Consider the following 17,958-nt stretch of genomic DNA (forward strand, 5'->3'; position numbering starts at 1 on the left):
GTTTCCAATACTGTTCTTGCTATAATCGGATCGTGATTTCAACTATGAAAATATTACAATTTCACAAATACGCCATATTAATTCAATTGTAGTTAAGCATATTTTTCTGTTTTTATTGGAAGAAATATTTATCGATGTTTGCTCTGGTTCTTGAAAAATTACGTGAAACACATTGACTGTTGTATAGTTCGGTTCTACTACATAGTTGATCACTGTTATGGTTATTTTCACATAATATGAAGATTTCGGTAGAATGATTTTTTTCCCATTGTTCATTGTCGCATAAGTTTTAACCTAAAAGTGTACATTCTCTCTGTACAAACAAATTAACAATTTGTAACTTTATGAATCGGCACCATCCTTTTTTATATAGTCTTCTAACCTATTTCTATACTGGTCATTATACTACATTGAGGCAATAGATAACTAGACACATGTAACATGTAGCATAACCACTGTATTTATCTAGTACCCTACACTAATACTTAATCTTTAGTCCTACTCTGTTTATAAGTGTTTGAATCATGTATCTGTTCGTTATCTGTCATATACGTAACATTCCGTATTTTGTGCGTATATGTTCCTTTCGTCATAATTTCCTTGTACTATTTCAGTTTGATAATGTTGGCAATTCAACGAAGTCATCAAAGAAAACCACTCCACCTGTTTGGGATAAAAGTAAAAGGAAAAAAGGTGTACGCAAAAATAAATCACGTAAACAGCAACAACAACAACAGCAGAAAAACTCTTCATTGGGATCGGAAAAAGTCAACCAATTGGAAATCAATCCTACAGATGAAATTGATTCAGAACAAGAAGATAGTGATTCTGTTGTTGGCATTGATAGTAAGTGATACTTGTTGTTGTTTTAATTCATTTTTATTTATTGTTTTAATACTTGAATTGATGTTTAGAGTTTTCGAAGTTGAATTCACGAGTCGATCTAAGCTAGATCACCATTGGACATCTGGAAGTACTAGTTGGCCGTTTCGTCTTATTATGGGACTCAGCAATGCGAATCCACGACTCAACTCTTAAAATACTACAATCTCCACAGGTCCCCATACTAATGTTTAGAACTAGAATTAATTAATCTTTATTTGCTGTCTGAACTCAGTTACTAGGTAAATTATAGTGTTTTGGAGTTGGAAAAGATGAGTATCAGTGTTGAATCTGTGAGTGAACATCAACTCGGAGATATTTGTATATTTAGCCGATGAGTTTCAAGATGAAATCCACGTTCTATATTTCATTTTCAGCCATATTCCATCTCTTCTGTATATTTTCTCATTGGTGTAACGAATGGTGTAAATTATTTTTCACTCTCAGGTAAACTACGTTAATACGACAATGAGACTAGTTGCATCATATCAGATCTAGGATTCATGATCCAGAAAAGATAACCAAAGTATAGACTAGATAATACTTTATTCCACACAATTACAAGCAGTCACATTCAGGGAGTCTGGAGTAGAAATGAATGAGAGGAAAGGAAATCACATAATCAATAGTCAGTAGACTAAGTCTCTGTTTGTCCACCCTCAGTGACCAATCATATTTTACTTTCACTATGAGATATCACTCGTGTTTGGCAGCTTCTTACTGTAGTTGTTTTTGTTATTTCTTTTAACCTACTTTCTCACCTTATTAATTTTCTTCTTCTCGCTACGTTGTGGTAAAACATGTATGTCTGGATCAATACTTATTCATGCTAGCGTCTATGTCATTTATTCAGCCCCTGTGTGTTCAATTGTTTTCACTCTTTGTTCTAGATTTTACAGCTTCAGCGTTTCATTACTGCTAGTTTAACATCAACTAACGAGTTAAAAGTTATCGACTAAAGAATGTTCTTCTGAGGAAGGTAGAAATTGTTCTTCTCAAGTTTTCTATATCTTTGTCATTCTCGAAATTCGTGTTCTTGTAAAACAATGAATTCTCTATTTTTGTAGATTTCAAATTCATATTGTTGTCAACATTCTCACGCTACATAAATCCAACATGTTTCGATTCTTGATATCACAAGGGAAAGAATTAAACTGTCTGAGAGAAATACTTATCGAAAATATATATCCATCAAGATTTTACTGACAACATATATAAACATTGAACATTCAGAAGTATAAGTAACTTTTGTACTACTTAAATTGTTACTTCATAAGATCATTGATTTCAAACGTGACAAAGCTACAAACATCTTGCATAGAATGATTACTACCTCCCATCCCTCCCCCTCAAGAAAACATTTTACATCAGTCAGAATAATAGTTAATAACTTCAATGATTAGTACAATTACCTTGAAATCCTCTTCACACTGATGGTACTCTGAAATTATGTTTTGAACACTACGATTATTGAAAAGCATAGTTTGTTGCTTTCCCAACAAATTTAACAGATTTTATGAAGAGTAACAAACGAGGCAACTACCTGGATAGTTCTACTTTACAAAAGATTATTCAAAAACGGCTACAAAAGTGCAAACAAAAAGAGCATAATATTTTTGTAATTGTGCTTCAGTAGAAACAAATGCCATTCACTTTAATATACTCAAGTTTAATTGACCTGTGATAACATCTATTATTATACTGTTTACCTCGTTTTAGGTTGTTCATTTAAATATTTTGTAGAAATAAAATTCATATTATATTCAATGTTCTGTTGAAAATCCACTAACATTGTATCTCTTCTATTAGTAACATTTTCAGTCAGTAATTTAATCTACTCCTAGATCAATCGACTGACATCTTATATACCATGTAGCCTGTGAATTGGTTAATTAATTATTATTATTCATATATGTTAATATTGGCACAATGAGGCGCCAAATACATATGCGCCACACTTCGTCACCCGATATGTGTGAGGGCTGAAATGCTGCCCGGGTGCCCAAGCAAAACCAGGTGGTTTTCTTAGGGAGCTACTCCCCGAGCCTTTGACCTAGAAGTCTAATCAACATGGCAGTGGAAAAACGTTAGTAGATGCAGTCCCATGGTAGCTGGTGATCAACAGTAGGTTCATACACCATTTATTCACTCAGGTTCCTGGAGTCCATGTGCACCATTGGTTTGGACTCAGAGTTTTCCAACTCCCCTAGAGGGATCTTCCGTATGTATTAAACCAATCAAAGCACCTGACATTCTCATTGGATTAATTCTGTCAAACTTCATTAACAATGTCTTATTTCAAGATAGATTTTTTTATATAACAGACTACTGTAACCAGTATAGTCAGAGAAATAAACATTTATATTAGTTATAATTAAAAAGCATCACATATTAAAATCGAATAAATCTGTTAGATTTTAATATGCTAGTTATGAAGTTTTAAGATTCTCGATGTCTAACTTCTTGTTCATCTCTATGTTTGTAATGTTCATTAATTCACTGTATGTCTTTAAACAATAAATTTTTCAGAGAATAATCGTTTCTTATCAGATCACTTTATCAAGCTAACATAATAGTTTACTATTACATCCCTGTACACAAAATGATGTCTTGATCAAATTACTCGTGAATATATATATCATCTTCGATAAGAATTAGTGAGGGTTTGTTTTGACAGTTATTTCACGTAAGTGATGTCAAAAATATGCCTATGTTTATTAAGTTACTGTCAACTGATATGTTATTTAGTGGTCGAATAGGGTAGTAGTATTGATACGTCACCTTTTTAACAACTGAAACATTCCCCTTTCATTTTTATTGCCTACTCAAATTTGCTGTTGTTTCTTCTGCTACTTTTCACAGTCTCAAACTTTCATTTTAAGTTTTTGTATGTGCTTTATCTCTCTATGCCTTTTACTTGCAGAGATCCCAGATCATATTGGTTTTACCAATTCATCGGTTCCATCACAGTTCTCTATAAAAGAAAAAGATGAATCTGTTCAACCAAATCATATTGATGATGGACAAGTCCAAAGAAAAATCACAACGGATACTTTCGTTGAATCATCTTTACCACCTTCATTAAATACAAATAAATCTTCTTCAAGTAGAAAACCTATGAAACCACACAATAAATTATCTAGTATGATGGATTCAAAAACACATTGTACACATGTTGTACACTGTCCTTATTTTCCTGTGGTAAGTCGTAATTCTGGCTAATTAAAATCAATTAATCCGTACTCGAAACTGTATGATTTTCCAGTATCATTCCCATCGCTTCTTAGAAGATAGTTTTTATCTAAATAGGTGTTATTAAGTGTCAACATTAATTACAAAGTACCTCCACTGTTTTCATACAATTTTTCACAAACAACAGTAGTCGAACACAGTGTCATTGAATATCCTCAGGTTATACGAACTGTGTTCAAAAAATGAATAACAGAACCGATTATAGTTTAACATTTCATACTAGATATTGTAATAGTCAAACTGACGTTGTGAGTAGTCAAAAAATAACCTGGATTTAGAAGTAACCCACTGTGCGATTCGTTATAAATAAACTGATCTCATCTCCCATACTAATGTCAACACTGACATGGTTACTCAATTATATGTAGTTCTTGGGTGTTTTTAAACACTTATTATCAAATCTAATTCCGAATACTAGTTCTTTTCAATTTTGTAACAACACTAAAAACTTGGTTGTGGGTCGTGTGTGTGATAGTATTTTAGTGAAGCCTATACCATCTCTAAATGGATTTATATTTATCAATTGGGAAATCTGGAAAGCCTGGATGAAATTTTATTGTAAAGTGAATTAACTGAACTATCTTTCCCTTTCCACAACTCAATATCCTATGAATCTTTGAAAATATAAGCGAAGATGTTAGATAATGTGAGAAGTTGGGAGTGATATTCGGATTCAAATCCTTCTTATATCTCAATATTATGTTCGCATCATCAATCCTTTGATATCCTTAAATTTGAGTTTCGAAACTTTAATATCTAATGAAATTGTTTGAATTATTTCATTTACGATCTGATTAGTGGATGTTTTAAGAAAAATTAAAAAAGTGACTCACCTTTTCATGACTTATGTGTGTACCTAATAGTTCACCTACGTTTACCATCTATTTACAGGAGAAATTTGAAGGTTGGTGGATATATCTAGCTGATAGGAAAACTCGTCAACTTATCACTAAACCTATTTATATTGCCACATTACAAACTGAAGAAGAGGTCAGTTCGGTTGGAATTTTATTTTCATTGTTGACTAATAATCTTTTCTCACATAGTTATTACAGCCTGTAAATTATGCATAATCTAAATATATTATTTTAGATTAATGCTAGAAATGTGAATTGTTAAATTTTGATTTCACTGGTTGAAATCATGAGTCAACTGAAGCTAGACCACTATAGAAAACCTGGAAGCACTGGACGGCCGTTTCGTCCTAGTGTGGGACTCCTCAGCAGTGCGCATCTACGACCTCGCCCCCTGCGAGATTCGAACCCAGGACCTACTGGTTTTGCGCGCGAGCACTGGACCACTGAGCCGGCATCCAACGGTGTTAACACGAAACGGCCGCCCAGTGTTTCCAGGTTTTCCATGGTGGTCTAGCTTCAGTTGACTCATGATTTCAACCAGTGGAATCAAAACTTAACAATTCACTTTTCTAGCATTAATCCCGACCGTAGCTGCTACCTTGACGCGGTGGTCGGGCTTGCCTATCGTGATGACCCAACCGAGCTATATTGGCTGGAACATATGTTCCTGTAGGTTCTACCATGCCAGGCAGGTCGATTAGAGAACGGTAAGACTAAAAGCAGCAACTCAAGGTCTGAGGGCGAAATAGTACTGCTGACTGTAGAGAGGTGTGACAGCAGTAAGGTGTTTTCCTCAGACAACCAGCATCTACAGCGATGCTGCCTTCTCACAAGGAAGGAAGGGGTTAGAAAAGATCGACCCTAAAAATGTCACACCTCACCTTACCTCACGGATTTCCGTCTCCGGCGGTAAGGCCCTTTGAAGAACGGAGCTAACACATCAAAAACCTCCCACAAAAAGGCCGTGCGCGACCGGCCTCAAGCAGTTGTCCCTTGGGCTCTGCGGTCACGCTCCCAGGTCGTTAAGGCTGACATTAATCCAACTTCCTTTTCAGGTTCCTCAAAAAATACCCTTCCACGGTGTGGGCAGCCGGGAAGTGACACCAGCCCTCATACCCGTAACAGCACACGAGACCAAGTTGGTCACATTCAAATCCATGGTGGTCTAGCTTCAATTGACTCATGATTTCAACCAGTGAGATTTCTAAAATATCCACAAAACCCCTTCTGATAAAGTTTTGGTTCATCAATGTGACAACAATAACCATACTCTCCGCGAAACCTAGAAATAATTAAAACCTATATAAATAGGTGTGGATAAGTACGGCTGAGAAGTTGCAAAAATCAGAGCTAGTCAGTTGTCCATTATGCAACTATAATAATATATTATACTACTAAATTGATCTGGATCAAATTAGTGTCTTTAATTTATTCTAAGCTTTATTTAAAAAATAATGCTAACTAGTAGGTTGAAAAGTTGTACTCTCATTGTGTAAGCTTAAATCAAGAAGTTTTGTTTTCATGATTCTGAGATCGTTATATCATATTATCATTTTGTCGACCTTTGAAGGGTTCTGAGCACTAATAATTTAGGAAAAGCTATATGAAATTGTACATGAAAGTATTTACAACTCGTTATATAACCTAAACATATACCGATTTTCATGGCTTAAGTAATGAACAGATCTTGGCTAAATCACTATTAAAAACGTAGAAGCACTGGAGTGCCGTTTCCTCCTAGTATTAGGGAATCTTCAAGAGTAGGCACCCATGACCCGGTAACTGAGAATCGGACCCAGGATATTCGGTCTTGCCTGCGAACTCCTAACCTTTAGACCACTGTGTCGGCATCCAACGGTAATAACGTGACTTCAGTCAATTCACGATATAGCACAACTCTAATCCTTTTCAAGGGTCCTGGGTTTGATTCACAGCCGTGGGCTTGTGAATACCCACTGCCGAACTGTCAAAATCTAGGACTAGACAGCCGTTCACTGCATCTTAATTTTCAGTGTTTGTCTAAATTGGATCAGTTCGTGAAATCAACAAAATTGAACAATTTTCACACCCCCATTCCGATGAGTTTTCAGTTATTTCTAACCATAACTTTACAGAATTATGTATATATATATATATAGCTTTTTGCAGACAGTTTATTTCTTTCTGTTTTTCCGATAATAATTCATTTTACAGCTACAACTTAGATTTGTGGCACCTCCTATCCCTGGTCAGTATTTGTACGTACTATCCGTTCGTTCAGATAGTTACATGGATTGTGATTTCACTGAATGTATTCGTGTATGTCTCTATTTTTATGCCGTTTGCTTTTGATATATCTTATTGGATTGTGTGATTTGTCTAGTTTATGCTATATATAATGGGAAATATTTGTAGTTCAATATGATCATTGTGGAAATGTTGTGTTCTCTAAGCTGGATAAATGGCTGTTATGTCTGAGATCAGTTCAGAGAAGAGAAAGCAACACTGACCACACATTCATGGGGAACAGTTCATCAAATTCTAGGTCAACACAAGCAATTGGTAATTAACTGTAATGGAATTTTAAAAACGGCTTACTTTTTAAAGTAGGCTCTGATGATGTCTTAGAATACAGTGATAAGCTTCAATGCTAAACTGTCAAGCTTAGAGAACACATAGCACTTACACACATATAGTTATAAAGCGTTCTATACTGTTAATAATATATTTGTATAAACGTATGATTCACACTTTAATGTTCTAGTCAACACTTTTTATGATCGTAGCAGTTAGAGTTAAACTAATATAATAGTTCAAATATCCACATAGTATTCTTTTATTCTCCATTGGAGTTCGAGTTAATCATTTGGCCAGTAAAGTGTAAACTTAACCTAAATAAATCTTAAAAAGTCTGTTCAAACTATTCAACACATAAGGTGAATACACGATCAAAATCTAAAACTCTTTGATTTATAATCAGTCGACTACTTCACTTGTTCGTAACGAAAATAGTATACAACGGTAAAAAATCATTTATAGTTACTTAATAACTGAGTAATTATCAATGTCATGTTTTTGTTTTCTTTTATTTCTGATCGGATTCTATCATGTTCTAATTTGTCCACTAGTCTACGTGACTTGATATCGCGTGTAATATGTTGTGATATTAGCTGGTTGGAGGTAGTCCTCATGAAACCTTCCTTGCCCTAGGTTTCGTGCTGGTCCGCACCCGTCAACAAATCCTACCTCCAATCTTGAGGGAACCGATGTTTCTCCTTATTAGATATGTGCCCAAATTATCTAATTTCACATTCTGAAATGTTAGCACTGATGTATATGAATCGCTGTTGACTTCATATAAGACAAGTCTAAAATATTTACAGTTGATTGATCACTGACTAGTGACTTTGTTATATGCTTGTGTAATCCTTTAGTATCGAACGAATTTTATCAAAGAAAATCGCATTCTATGCATAGAAGCTACTTTGCAAATCATCTAAAATTATTGCGCAAATTTCTGAATCAATTGTTCTTGCCATCAAGTTATTCATAAATATATATCTATCACGTGTTAAACTTAAGACTAAAATCTGTATTATCCAATACACTTAGTAGAATTTTACAACAAGGGAAAGTTTAGAAAGAGTTCTTGTAATGGTAACAATCACTGAAAAAGCAACCAGTAGGGTAACTGATCAACTACAAGAAGGAACAGAACTAGTTTTTTATATTATTTTATTTATTTAAGCACATAAACACTGGTACAGAGAGGCACCAAATATATATGCGCCACACTTCGTTATTCGATGTAAACTGAAGCAGATGGTTTTCTTAGGGAGTCACTCCCTGAGCACTTGACTAATCAACAAGGCAGTGGATCAACGTAAGAAGGTGCAGTTTCATGGTAGCCGGTGACCAACACACTCCATTTGCTCCCTCAGGATCCTGGAGCCCATATGCACCAATGGTTCGGAATCAGGGTTTCCCAACTTCCCTAGATGGACTCTCCATATCCACCAACCCGGTTAAAGCGCAGAACATTCGCCTTTCGTTCTCTTAATTTCGTAAACAACACCCCCGCCACGAAAAGGCCATGAGTAGGATTTCCCTGGTAGTGGCTGTATATACGTGGCTATGTGAGAGCATTTCAAGAGGCAAAGCGAACTCTACCCACCCTCGGTCATACCAAGGTTTTTGGGGGCTTTATATTATTTGAGTTCTCTCTACTAGATGGTTTAAATTGTAGAGCTTACATTCACATCTTTTATTCATAAAGTAGACATTAATGTTGTTATTTAAAATGACAACAAAAGTTCCGTAATTATACCATTTTGTAGTATATATAACTCAATAACAATAAAAATATTCAGCTAAATTGCAAATATTCACTGTCATTTCAGAACTGTTGATCTTATTTGTATACCAATAAACTTCAATAATCAGAATAGGTACCATATTAAAAATCTGTTTTTCATTCACTTATTTATTTAAATAAATACCAGATAAATATTTGTAATAATTTGTTCTATATGTCTCATGCATCTATTATAAAGTGTACCACTGACAACATTGTTTCTAACCTTATTGATTGTGAACGCTTCTGATTTAATATGTTTGTTAGAACAAACAGACAAACATTTGAAAGTTCATATATAGTTGTTGCTTTTTTATTGAATAACATAATCTCCGACTTATATTTCATGTTGTTATTACACAACTTCATCACACATATGCACAAGCTGAGCAGTCAACCTATTCTAAGTTGATTTGGTAATTATGTTCAGAAAACCAAACGATTATCATACTGAACTAATATGACAGGTATTGAAGAGCTTTTCTTAGAATAAAAATCTGTGACTGAAGTTGTCCACAATATATTTTATTAAACACTTCATGAGAAATGTTTACAGTTATCCGTAACTGTTTACTATGAACATTTCAGTGTACCGAAGCCCTATATCTAAAGTGAAAAATACAAATATAGTGAATAGTAAGTCTTGAGATGTAATGTCTTATGAAAATTGCACTAGTATATGCAGTACTCATTCACTAAATTTACAAATTATTAATCTAAAGTGTTGTGTATAACATTGAAAACGTTGCGGGTAATGTTATCATATTAGGTTTTACACTTCTCTCTCTAACTTACAATATTATCGAATATTCAATTACTTTGTAGTGTCAATTTAATCTTAATAGTTGTCGAAAACAGGTGAAAAGTTTCAATCATATCAATAATCACCTATCGGTAGTCTCGATAACTGGTAATGTTCATTGAAGTTTCACTAAAGAAGGAAGGCAATTCAGTGCTTGATAAACGCTCTACTTTAATTAGTGCCCAGGTAGCTCTTTTAAGATTATAGGTACTTCTGGCTGACGAGTACCGAGTAGCACAAAACCTATGTCCACCAGAGTTTCCTGCGAACTGCATCCAACCAACTAACATCACAACATGGCGTATGCAATGTCAAGTCACGTAGACTAGTAAACATATTCGAACTTGATATATAAGATTCGGTCAACTTTAAAAGACTACACAAACATGACGTTAGTGATTACTCAGCGTAGTAAATAATTCTCCAATGTTGACATTTATAGTTGGTTATTGTGGCTATAATGTTTTTTAGTTCACTGTTCGTCCACTTCCTGAAAGAATCGTACAAATCCTTAAGGAACAAGAAGAAGCTGCATCAGATGACGATGATGATAGTAGCGACACATCAAATACTGATACTGAAGGTGATGATGAGGTAGAAGCAGAAGAAAAACAAGAAACAGAAAATGGTGTCGTGATAGACAATGAAGAAGATCCGGATATTGAGGTATTGTCACAGGAGGAATGTACTCAAGCAAGTATGGTTATTGTTGAACAATCAAAGAAATGTGATGATGACCTTTCTTCAAACAAAAACAATATTGATAATAAACAAGAACCTGATGGTGATGGTGATGATGGCGACGAACAAAATGTTTGCGGTCATACTAGACAACTATCTAGTAAACGTGATAATAAATGTTTATCAGTTTATTTGGCTAAATCTTAAAGTATTTACATTTTTCAATCCTCTCTCACACATGTTCTAGTGTTATTTTTATCTATCAACTTGCTGCATTCATAAATCTTCTTTTGACTATATTTATTTATGTTAAAGTAAACTATATATAATGTACCCATGATATCGGTGTGTTCTTTGTTTCTACTATTGTACCTGTTGCGTGTTTGTAGTGTAAATTTTTGAAATAGTTTCAACCGTCATTTATGTCGATTGACGACGTTCTCTGGTACAGTAACAGGTTAGAAAGCAACGGACAGCCAGGTCAAAATGTATCAGACAGTTTGCATGAGTCATGTAGGTGGATGCAAACTAACTGGTTAGGGTATGCTGTATTATGTTAACCACTGACTGATCGCGTTTAGTCACATGGTACAGATTTACTCATTCTTTGTCTTCCTTCAAATCCTTGGTTTTTCATAGTTCTTTTATTCTTTTAGTTCATTTCTTCTCCTTCTTGATACACCAACGACTGTACTCGTGAGATTTACGGCGCTTGAATGGCAGACGGAAGGGAAATGAAATGAGCTCTACTTGCAAGGTTTGTTCCCTTATAGTGTACGAAGTATTTTTATGGATCTTGGTGACCATACGTTTCTAGTGACTTGTAGTCTGACACAGGTGAATTGGTGATAAACTTTCTATGTTATCAATGTAACTAAGGAAGATTATAATGAGTTAATTTGTAGATTTTCCCGAACACTTAAAAAGGGTGATTAGACATAAGTTGTTTGAAACACTGTGACTTCCGATCAATCGTATTTTGATTGTTTTCTGACGTGAAAATACATGTCTACAAACGAATCAACAAAACGTAATTGAAATTAGGATGTGTAAGATAGTCCTCAGCCAACAGGGCCCTACGCCCCATCCTTGTTCGAGCTTTAATTTGAGCGACCGAGTATAATCATTAGCCCTGATGCTGAATGTTGAAATCCTACTCAAGTATTTAGTAGTTGGAACTAGTCAGGAATATGTACCTAGGGTCTTTCTGGTACTGATGCGTCACGCAGTGTCACCGTCCATAGCGTAACCGTTCAGTTATTTTGGCTTCAATTGACTAAACTGTATCACAAAAAAATGTGTCAATATTTTTTTCATTATTGTGAAAGTTATATCTTGAAGCGGTAATCGGTATCATGTACTGAATTCGTCGTTCAGAATTTTGATTATAATGTCTCAACCAGTCGCGTACTACCAAATTACATCGAATGAGAAACCGTATCTTAACATAATCATGCCATAAATGTCAGAGAACAAGCAGTACATAATTAACAGTATTAAGCGATAGTAAAACACAATATTATAGTTTATTGACCGAATATTTACAATAATGGAATAGGACAGTACTTTACTGATCGTGCAAATAAAATTATCCGAGAAATATCCCTAAGAATCCTTACGCTTCCAATACTCGTCACATTTTAAAGCATGTTTTTATGACCAGTGTGAAAATGTCTATCACCTCGTCGTGTAGACTGTACTCCATTTAGCTTAAACATTCGGAGAAATAATAACTCAACCTCATTATTGGGCGGATATCATAATCCAGATCTATTCCATAAACCGTTATTAGTTGAGACGTATTACTACGTTTGTGAGATTAATGTGTTTGTTGATATTCGTGAACTTTTCTGCTCTACGGTAATAATTGCCATAATGTGACTACCTAATCCAAGTCACATCATTGCCTATATTAAATCACTCGTTCTCTTTCTGTTATTGTGCATCATATAGAAAACCTCCGCCTGTAGCTCTTCTAGAGTTACTACCAGTCCCAAGCCCGGGTAAAAGAGGAGGGTTGGCAATCTCACCCCACAGAAAACAACCTTACTAAAACGTGCCACTCAGATCAAACCATTAAAACCTTGTTGTTTGAACTGACGGAAGAATTATGATACTTCATGATGATAGCCTAGATTCTTTGGAGTTTACGAGGCCGATTCCCTTCTTAATAACCACAGCAACAATTAATGTGGGTACATAGAATGTTCAGTCAATATAAGAAACCGAGAAGACGAGTGAAATGGCCACGGAAATGAGGTGATACAATTTGCTATTTCTCGGAATCAGTAAACCACATTAAAACCCAAGCTATATAGCAAAAGCTAGATACGGTAGAGATGCTGCTGTACTCTGCTTGCGAAGTAGAAAATGCTTCGCACACTCAGGGAATTGCTTTAATGCTGTCCAAAGAAGCACGAAAAGCACTTATAAGGTAGGAACCTCATGGGTCCCGAGTAACCAATGTGTAACTCTAAACAAGGAAGGTGGGAATCACAATGAATGTTATCCAACGTTATGCATCCATCAGTGATAGCAACAACGACGACAAAGATCAGTTTTACAAGCGGCTGCAATCGATATTAGCGAAATACTCAGGAATTGGCTTGACCATCTTGATAGGAAACCTAAACCATAGAGTCGGAATGGACATCAACGGTCAAGAAGATATCACGAAATGACATGGACTAAAAGAGGGAAACGAAAATGGGCAGTTATTTACAAAGCTATATGTATTCAACAGGACAATATTCCCACACAATCACATACACTAAGTTACATAGGTCTTATTGTAGAACCAGACAAGTCATATTTGTACCAATAAAAATACAGAAAGACAGTGGGAGAAGTGAGAATCAGGAGATGAACTGACGTTGCTTCAGATCGCCATCTGATTGTGACAAACTCAATGAAAGGAATATAACTCTGAACAACAGGTTACAAGACTTACAAGATCTACCCAATGAGGTGGAAACTAAAATGGCGGACAACTGGAAAGGGACCAAAGAAGCATTCACTTCAACTTGTCAGGGCCGTAAGAAGTGTATTTCAATCGAAACCCTGGACAAGATTCGAAAAATGAAAAACAAGAAGACAGTAATTAACAACAGAAGAACGAGGACAAAGAAAGTCGAGACACTGGCTGAGTACACAGAAGTGAACAAACAAGCGAAGGAGGGCATTAGAACTACCAAGCAGAAAAACTTGGAAAACCTAGCAACGACAGCGAAAACAACTATACGACACGATGAAGAAACTGGCAGAGAAATATGGTTAACCAGCGATATCGATCAAGGACAAAGAAGGAGAGCCAGTCACTGAAATTTAAGAACAGAGGAGCAGATCGGTAGAATACTTCGTATTGAAACAGCACACACAGACATTACTACGGATGTCACTCCACTAACGACGGAAGAAATCAGAACGGCCGTCAGAAAAATCAACAGTGTGAAGGCAACGCGACCTGACAATATGTCAGCCGAAGCACAGACGTCATACAGTGGCATTTGCAAAAATGCTCCACATTCTTCTCAGGAAGAGTTGTGAAGAAGAACAAGTGTCGACAGACTAGAAAGAAGGATATCTCATCAAGATATCAAAGAAAGACCTCAGTAAATGTAAGGACTACAGAGGCATTACACTACTGTCAGTTCCATGGGAAGCTTTCAACAGAGTGTAGCTAGACCGGACGAAAGACTGAGTAGATGCACAACTTTGAGATCAACGGGCGGGATTGTGTGGAAATCGGTCATGCACAGAACGAACCGCAACACTACGGATCACCGCTGAGCAATCAATTGAATGGAGCTCGTCGCTATGCCTCAAATTCCTCGACTATGAGAAGGCGTTGAACAGCGTGAGTGGGAGAACCTTGTGGAACCTTTTTCAACATCATGATGTGTATGAGATCGTCAACATCACATGGAATTCACATGACGGGCTGCACTGTAAGTCATGTATGGAGGCTAGCTGACAGATAGATATCAAGCGAGGATCAGTGTCAGACAAAGCTGCTTACTTTTGCCTTTTCTCTTTCCTGGTGGCCGATCGGATTTGGAAGACCTCCACATCTGAGGGAAGCACGGAGTGAAATCGATAGCTTGAGTGCAGCCATACAATTTGTGCTTTACAGATGGTCCAACTCCTCTGTCCCATACACAATGCCAAATGCATGGGGAGATAAGCAGCGTGACGGCGACCTTCACAGCAGTAGGTCTCAACATCCACAGGGGATGAACCAGGCTCTTCAAACAAAACACAGGGACACAAATCGAGTTATATTTGACGGAGAAGGTTTGGAACAGATGAAAAGCTCTACGTATTTCGACACGACCATTGATAAACAAGGAGGACTTGACGCCGGTGTAATGGCACGTATCAAGAAACCAAGGGCCAAAGTCCTACAACTGAAGATGTACAAATCATCATACTTTTTCCGGTCACATAAATCCATCGCAAAAGCTTAACCTCACAGTCGAAATAGCGTACTTCTACATAATTGTTGTTATGAACTCTGATGTCATAGTACACCAATTAGATGGCTGTTTAATAAGGTCACTCATGCATATCACATACTTCAAATATTCAGAATCAAAGAAACGACAGAGCGGCTTTGACTCACTCCACAGATGCCTTGAACTTTACAGTGGAAAGGGTGTAGTTTATGTCTCTTTAGATCGTTATCCGCAGTTCGAAAGGATTTAATCTCATACAGATCAAATACAGAACGTTTGACAGTCATTCAGTTGTTTATGTATTTAGAATTTTGCGTTACAAATCAATTTTTGTGTAATGGACGTTACTCACAAGATTGCTTGTAAGCAGTCTTTAACAGAAAGTAGCGTCTTAGTTGTCAGATGAAGATATAGTTTCAGTACGTCGGAAGTACGGCCTATACACGATACTTGATGACCAGAAAAGAAGACAGTTTAGTCTGCAGAACACACACCAGTATAGATCACTAACGTAGATGATCTGTGTCGCACGCTTGTGAGCCCACTCGAGTTAGACAGGAACAGTGTGGTCAATCAGCTATCTTCAAGGTCACACAATGCAGACATCACCAAACGTGGATCACCCTTTCGTCGTATTCAGGTACTATGGCTGCTTCAAAGACTGTTACATTGGACATAACATTCACTCACACCAGACTTCTTGCTGCCAGTGGCTCGGATGAGCTGGAAGAGCTCCCGGTAGTTACCAGATGCAGCTGCTGCTTCCAACTCATTAGCACGCTTCGAACACCAGGCTTCTCGGTCCTTACGCAAGCTTTGCCCAATTTCCTTACCTAACATCCTTCGTTTGTGGTCAAACTCACGGTCACCCGGAGTAGACCGACGGGCTTCAATGAATTGTAAGGAACCTGCAGAAACCTAGTGCTTATAAGCGGAACGTTTCGCGAACCCACAACTGACTGTACCCGCCATTTTCATGGCGTCATGCAATTGCAACCAATGCTCATCTATACTTTTCGGTGGAGTGGTAGCTAGATGCCTTCGACTCGTTGGACAGGACTGTTCTCTGGGATTGTCTATTGAAGGAGGGTGTGCCTGAGAAGTTTATTAACATCCTAAAAGCCCTATATAAAAACACCTCAGGCAGAGTGAGGGCATAAAACCACCTCTCTCCATTGTTCCATTCGAGCAGTGGGGTTAGGCAGGGTTGCCCAATCTCACCATTCCTCTTCAACTTTGCCATCGATGACATTCTGGAAACAGCTCTAATGAATGTGAGTAATGGTGGTGTGGATCTGTTGCCTGGAGAAAGACTTCTCGACCTTGAGTATGCCGACGATATTGTCTTCCTGTGCGATAATGCCCAAGACATACAATCCGCACATAATCAGCTGGCAATCAGTGTCCGTAGGTATGGTTTGTGCTTTGCATCTGTATCGTGGTGTCGAGTTGAGATTAACTATGAACACCGCTACCAAGAAACACGTGCCAAATAGATCAGAAGGCGTAAGAAGCTCGTTCTAAATGACTCCATAAAATCCCCGAGAAGCCAAATATCAGAAGACAGTTAATGGACCAAGTCGAGGTTTATTAGCTGGCGATCTCGTGGCATCGAAAGGATACCGAAATCGTGCCAGGATACAACCTTGGTTACAGAACGTAACCGAATTCGCGCGAAGTTACAATCGAAGTGTAAGTAAAAGAATGGAAGCACAAAATAGCTGTCATTAGCACAGTCAAACAAAAGCACATTAAAACAAGCACTGGTACAGTTGGTTATAAGAATAATTGTTTCTATTAAACCAGTCGTGTTCTCGTGATAAATGTGAGTCACTACAGGAGCCCCCCGCTAGAAAGGGTTTACACTTTCGATAAATAGCGGTTTAAATCATGGGACTGATCGGCTGACGAGCGATTGTAGGACGGAAGAATTGGCTAACAGGAAAGCGATCGTTGATCGTCGAGTTGCCAACGAAGGTCGTTTTCGGAGAACGGTACCAGGAGCGATGTGCTGTATTTGCTGCTTGAGTTGGCATGCTACACCAGAGTGGTTTGTATCCAGAATCTGAAGATTGCGTTCGTAGGGAATGCGGACCAGAAACGCTGCAGACGAAGGACGAAACCACGTTGAGCCAAAAGACCAGAAGCGACCATAACGACCATGTTCGAGACCAAGCGTATGCCAAGCATTCGAAACCAAAATATCGACTGAGTGCGTTGACAAGAGCATGGGTGGCCAGTCCAGCTTTCGCCAAAGTTGACTGAAGTCGACGGAACCAAACGGAGATGGTCGAAGGCGTGGGCTCAGGAAACAAAAAGAAAATCAAAAAAGAGAAGAGTGTAGCATGCGTGTAGTATAGGAATAATCCTATACCGTATCGGTTGTTGACTGTGCGACTATTCGCGGAAGCGTACGGGCAACCGTACTCGGCGACCGGAATGTGAGACGGCAGTCTCGTTCGTATCGCGTGAGCCTGCAATCTCATCCGAGGTCAGAGGCGGCATGGTCTGCTGATCTGGACGTGAGACTATCGTCTCGTCCGTAGACGGTGCAGATGACGCGTGCTGTTGACCGGGACGTGAGAATGAGGTCTCAGATGTATCTAGCGTGGGACCTGAAGAAGATTTAAGGATCCCGCTAGGTTTAATAGGTCTAGCATTGAATCTCAGGTTACCAGATAGGGCACTGTCATCGAC

At 37.5% G+C, this 17,958-nt stretch overlaps 2 protein-coding genes across 2 annotated transcripts in view; both read left to right on the forward strand.

Moving 5' to 3' along the window:
- SEC63 (secretory subunit) overlaps window positions 1-11,189 on the forward strand; it is a 34,613-nt gene extending 23,424 nt beyond the window's left edge. Inside the window, exons 14-18 of the mRNA XM_051217505.1 lie at window positions 615-846; window positions 3,806-4,083; window positions 5,026-5,124; window positions 7,185-7,289; window positions 10,598-11,189. Coding sequence (XP_051064919.1) covers window positions 615-846; window positions 3,806-4,083; window positions 5,026-5,124; window positions 7,185-7,289; window positions 10,598-11,014 — 1,131 coding nt within the window. The 3' untranslated portion in view covers window positions 11,015-11,189. The remainder of the gene's footprint in view (window positions 1-614; window positions 847-3,805; window positions 4,084-5,025; window positions 5,125-7,184; window positions 7,290-10,597) is intronic.
- Window positions 11,190-12,712: 1,523 nt separating this feature from the next.
- MS3_00000700 (uncharacterized protein) lies at window positions 12,713-15,864 on the forward strand. Its single transcript, XM_051208367.1, has one exon. The coding sequence runs from the start codon at window positions 14,968-14,970 to the stop codon at window positions 15,271-15,273; it is 306 nt and encodes a 101-aa protein (XP_051064920.1). The 5' UTR covers window positions 12,713-14,967; the 3' UTR covers window positions 15,274-15,864.
- The last annotated feature ends 2,094 nt before the right edge of the window (window positions 15,865-17,958 follow it).

Source organism: Schistosoma haematobium, chromosome 5 (assembly GCF_000699445.3).
Source record: "Schistosoma haematobium chromosome 5, whole genome shotgun sequence".
Taxonomy (NCBI): Eukaryota; Metazoa; Platyhelminthes; class Trematoda; order Strigeidida; family Schistosomatidae; genus Schistosoma; species Schistosoma haematobium.

Bases quoted from the DNA above. Each gene is read 5' to 3' on its own strand.
- MS3_00000700 (XM_051208367.1), top strand. From the start codon at position 14,968: ATGCCAAATGCATGGGGAGATAAGCAGCGTGACGGCGACCTTCACAGC.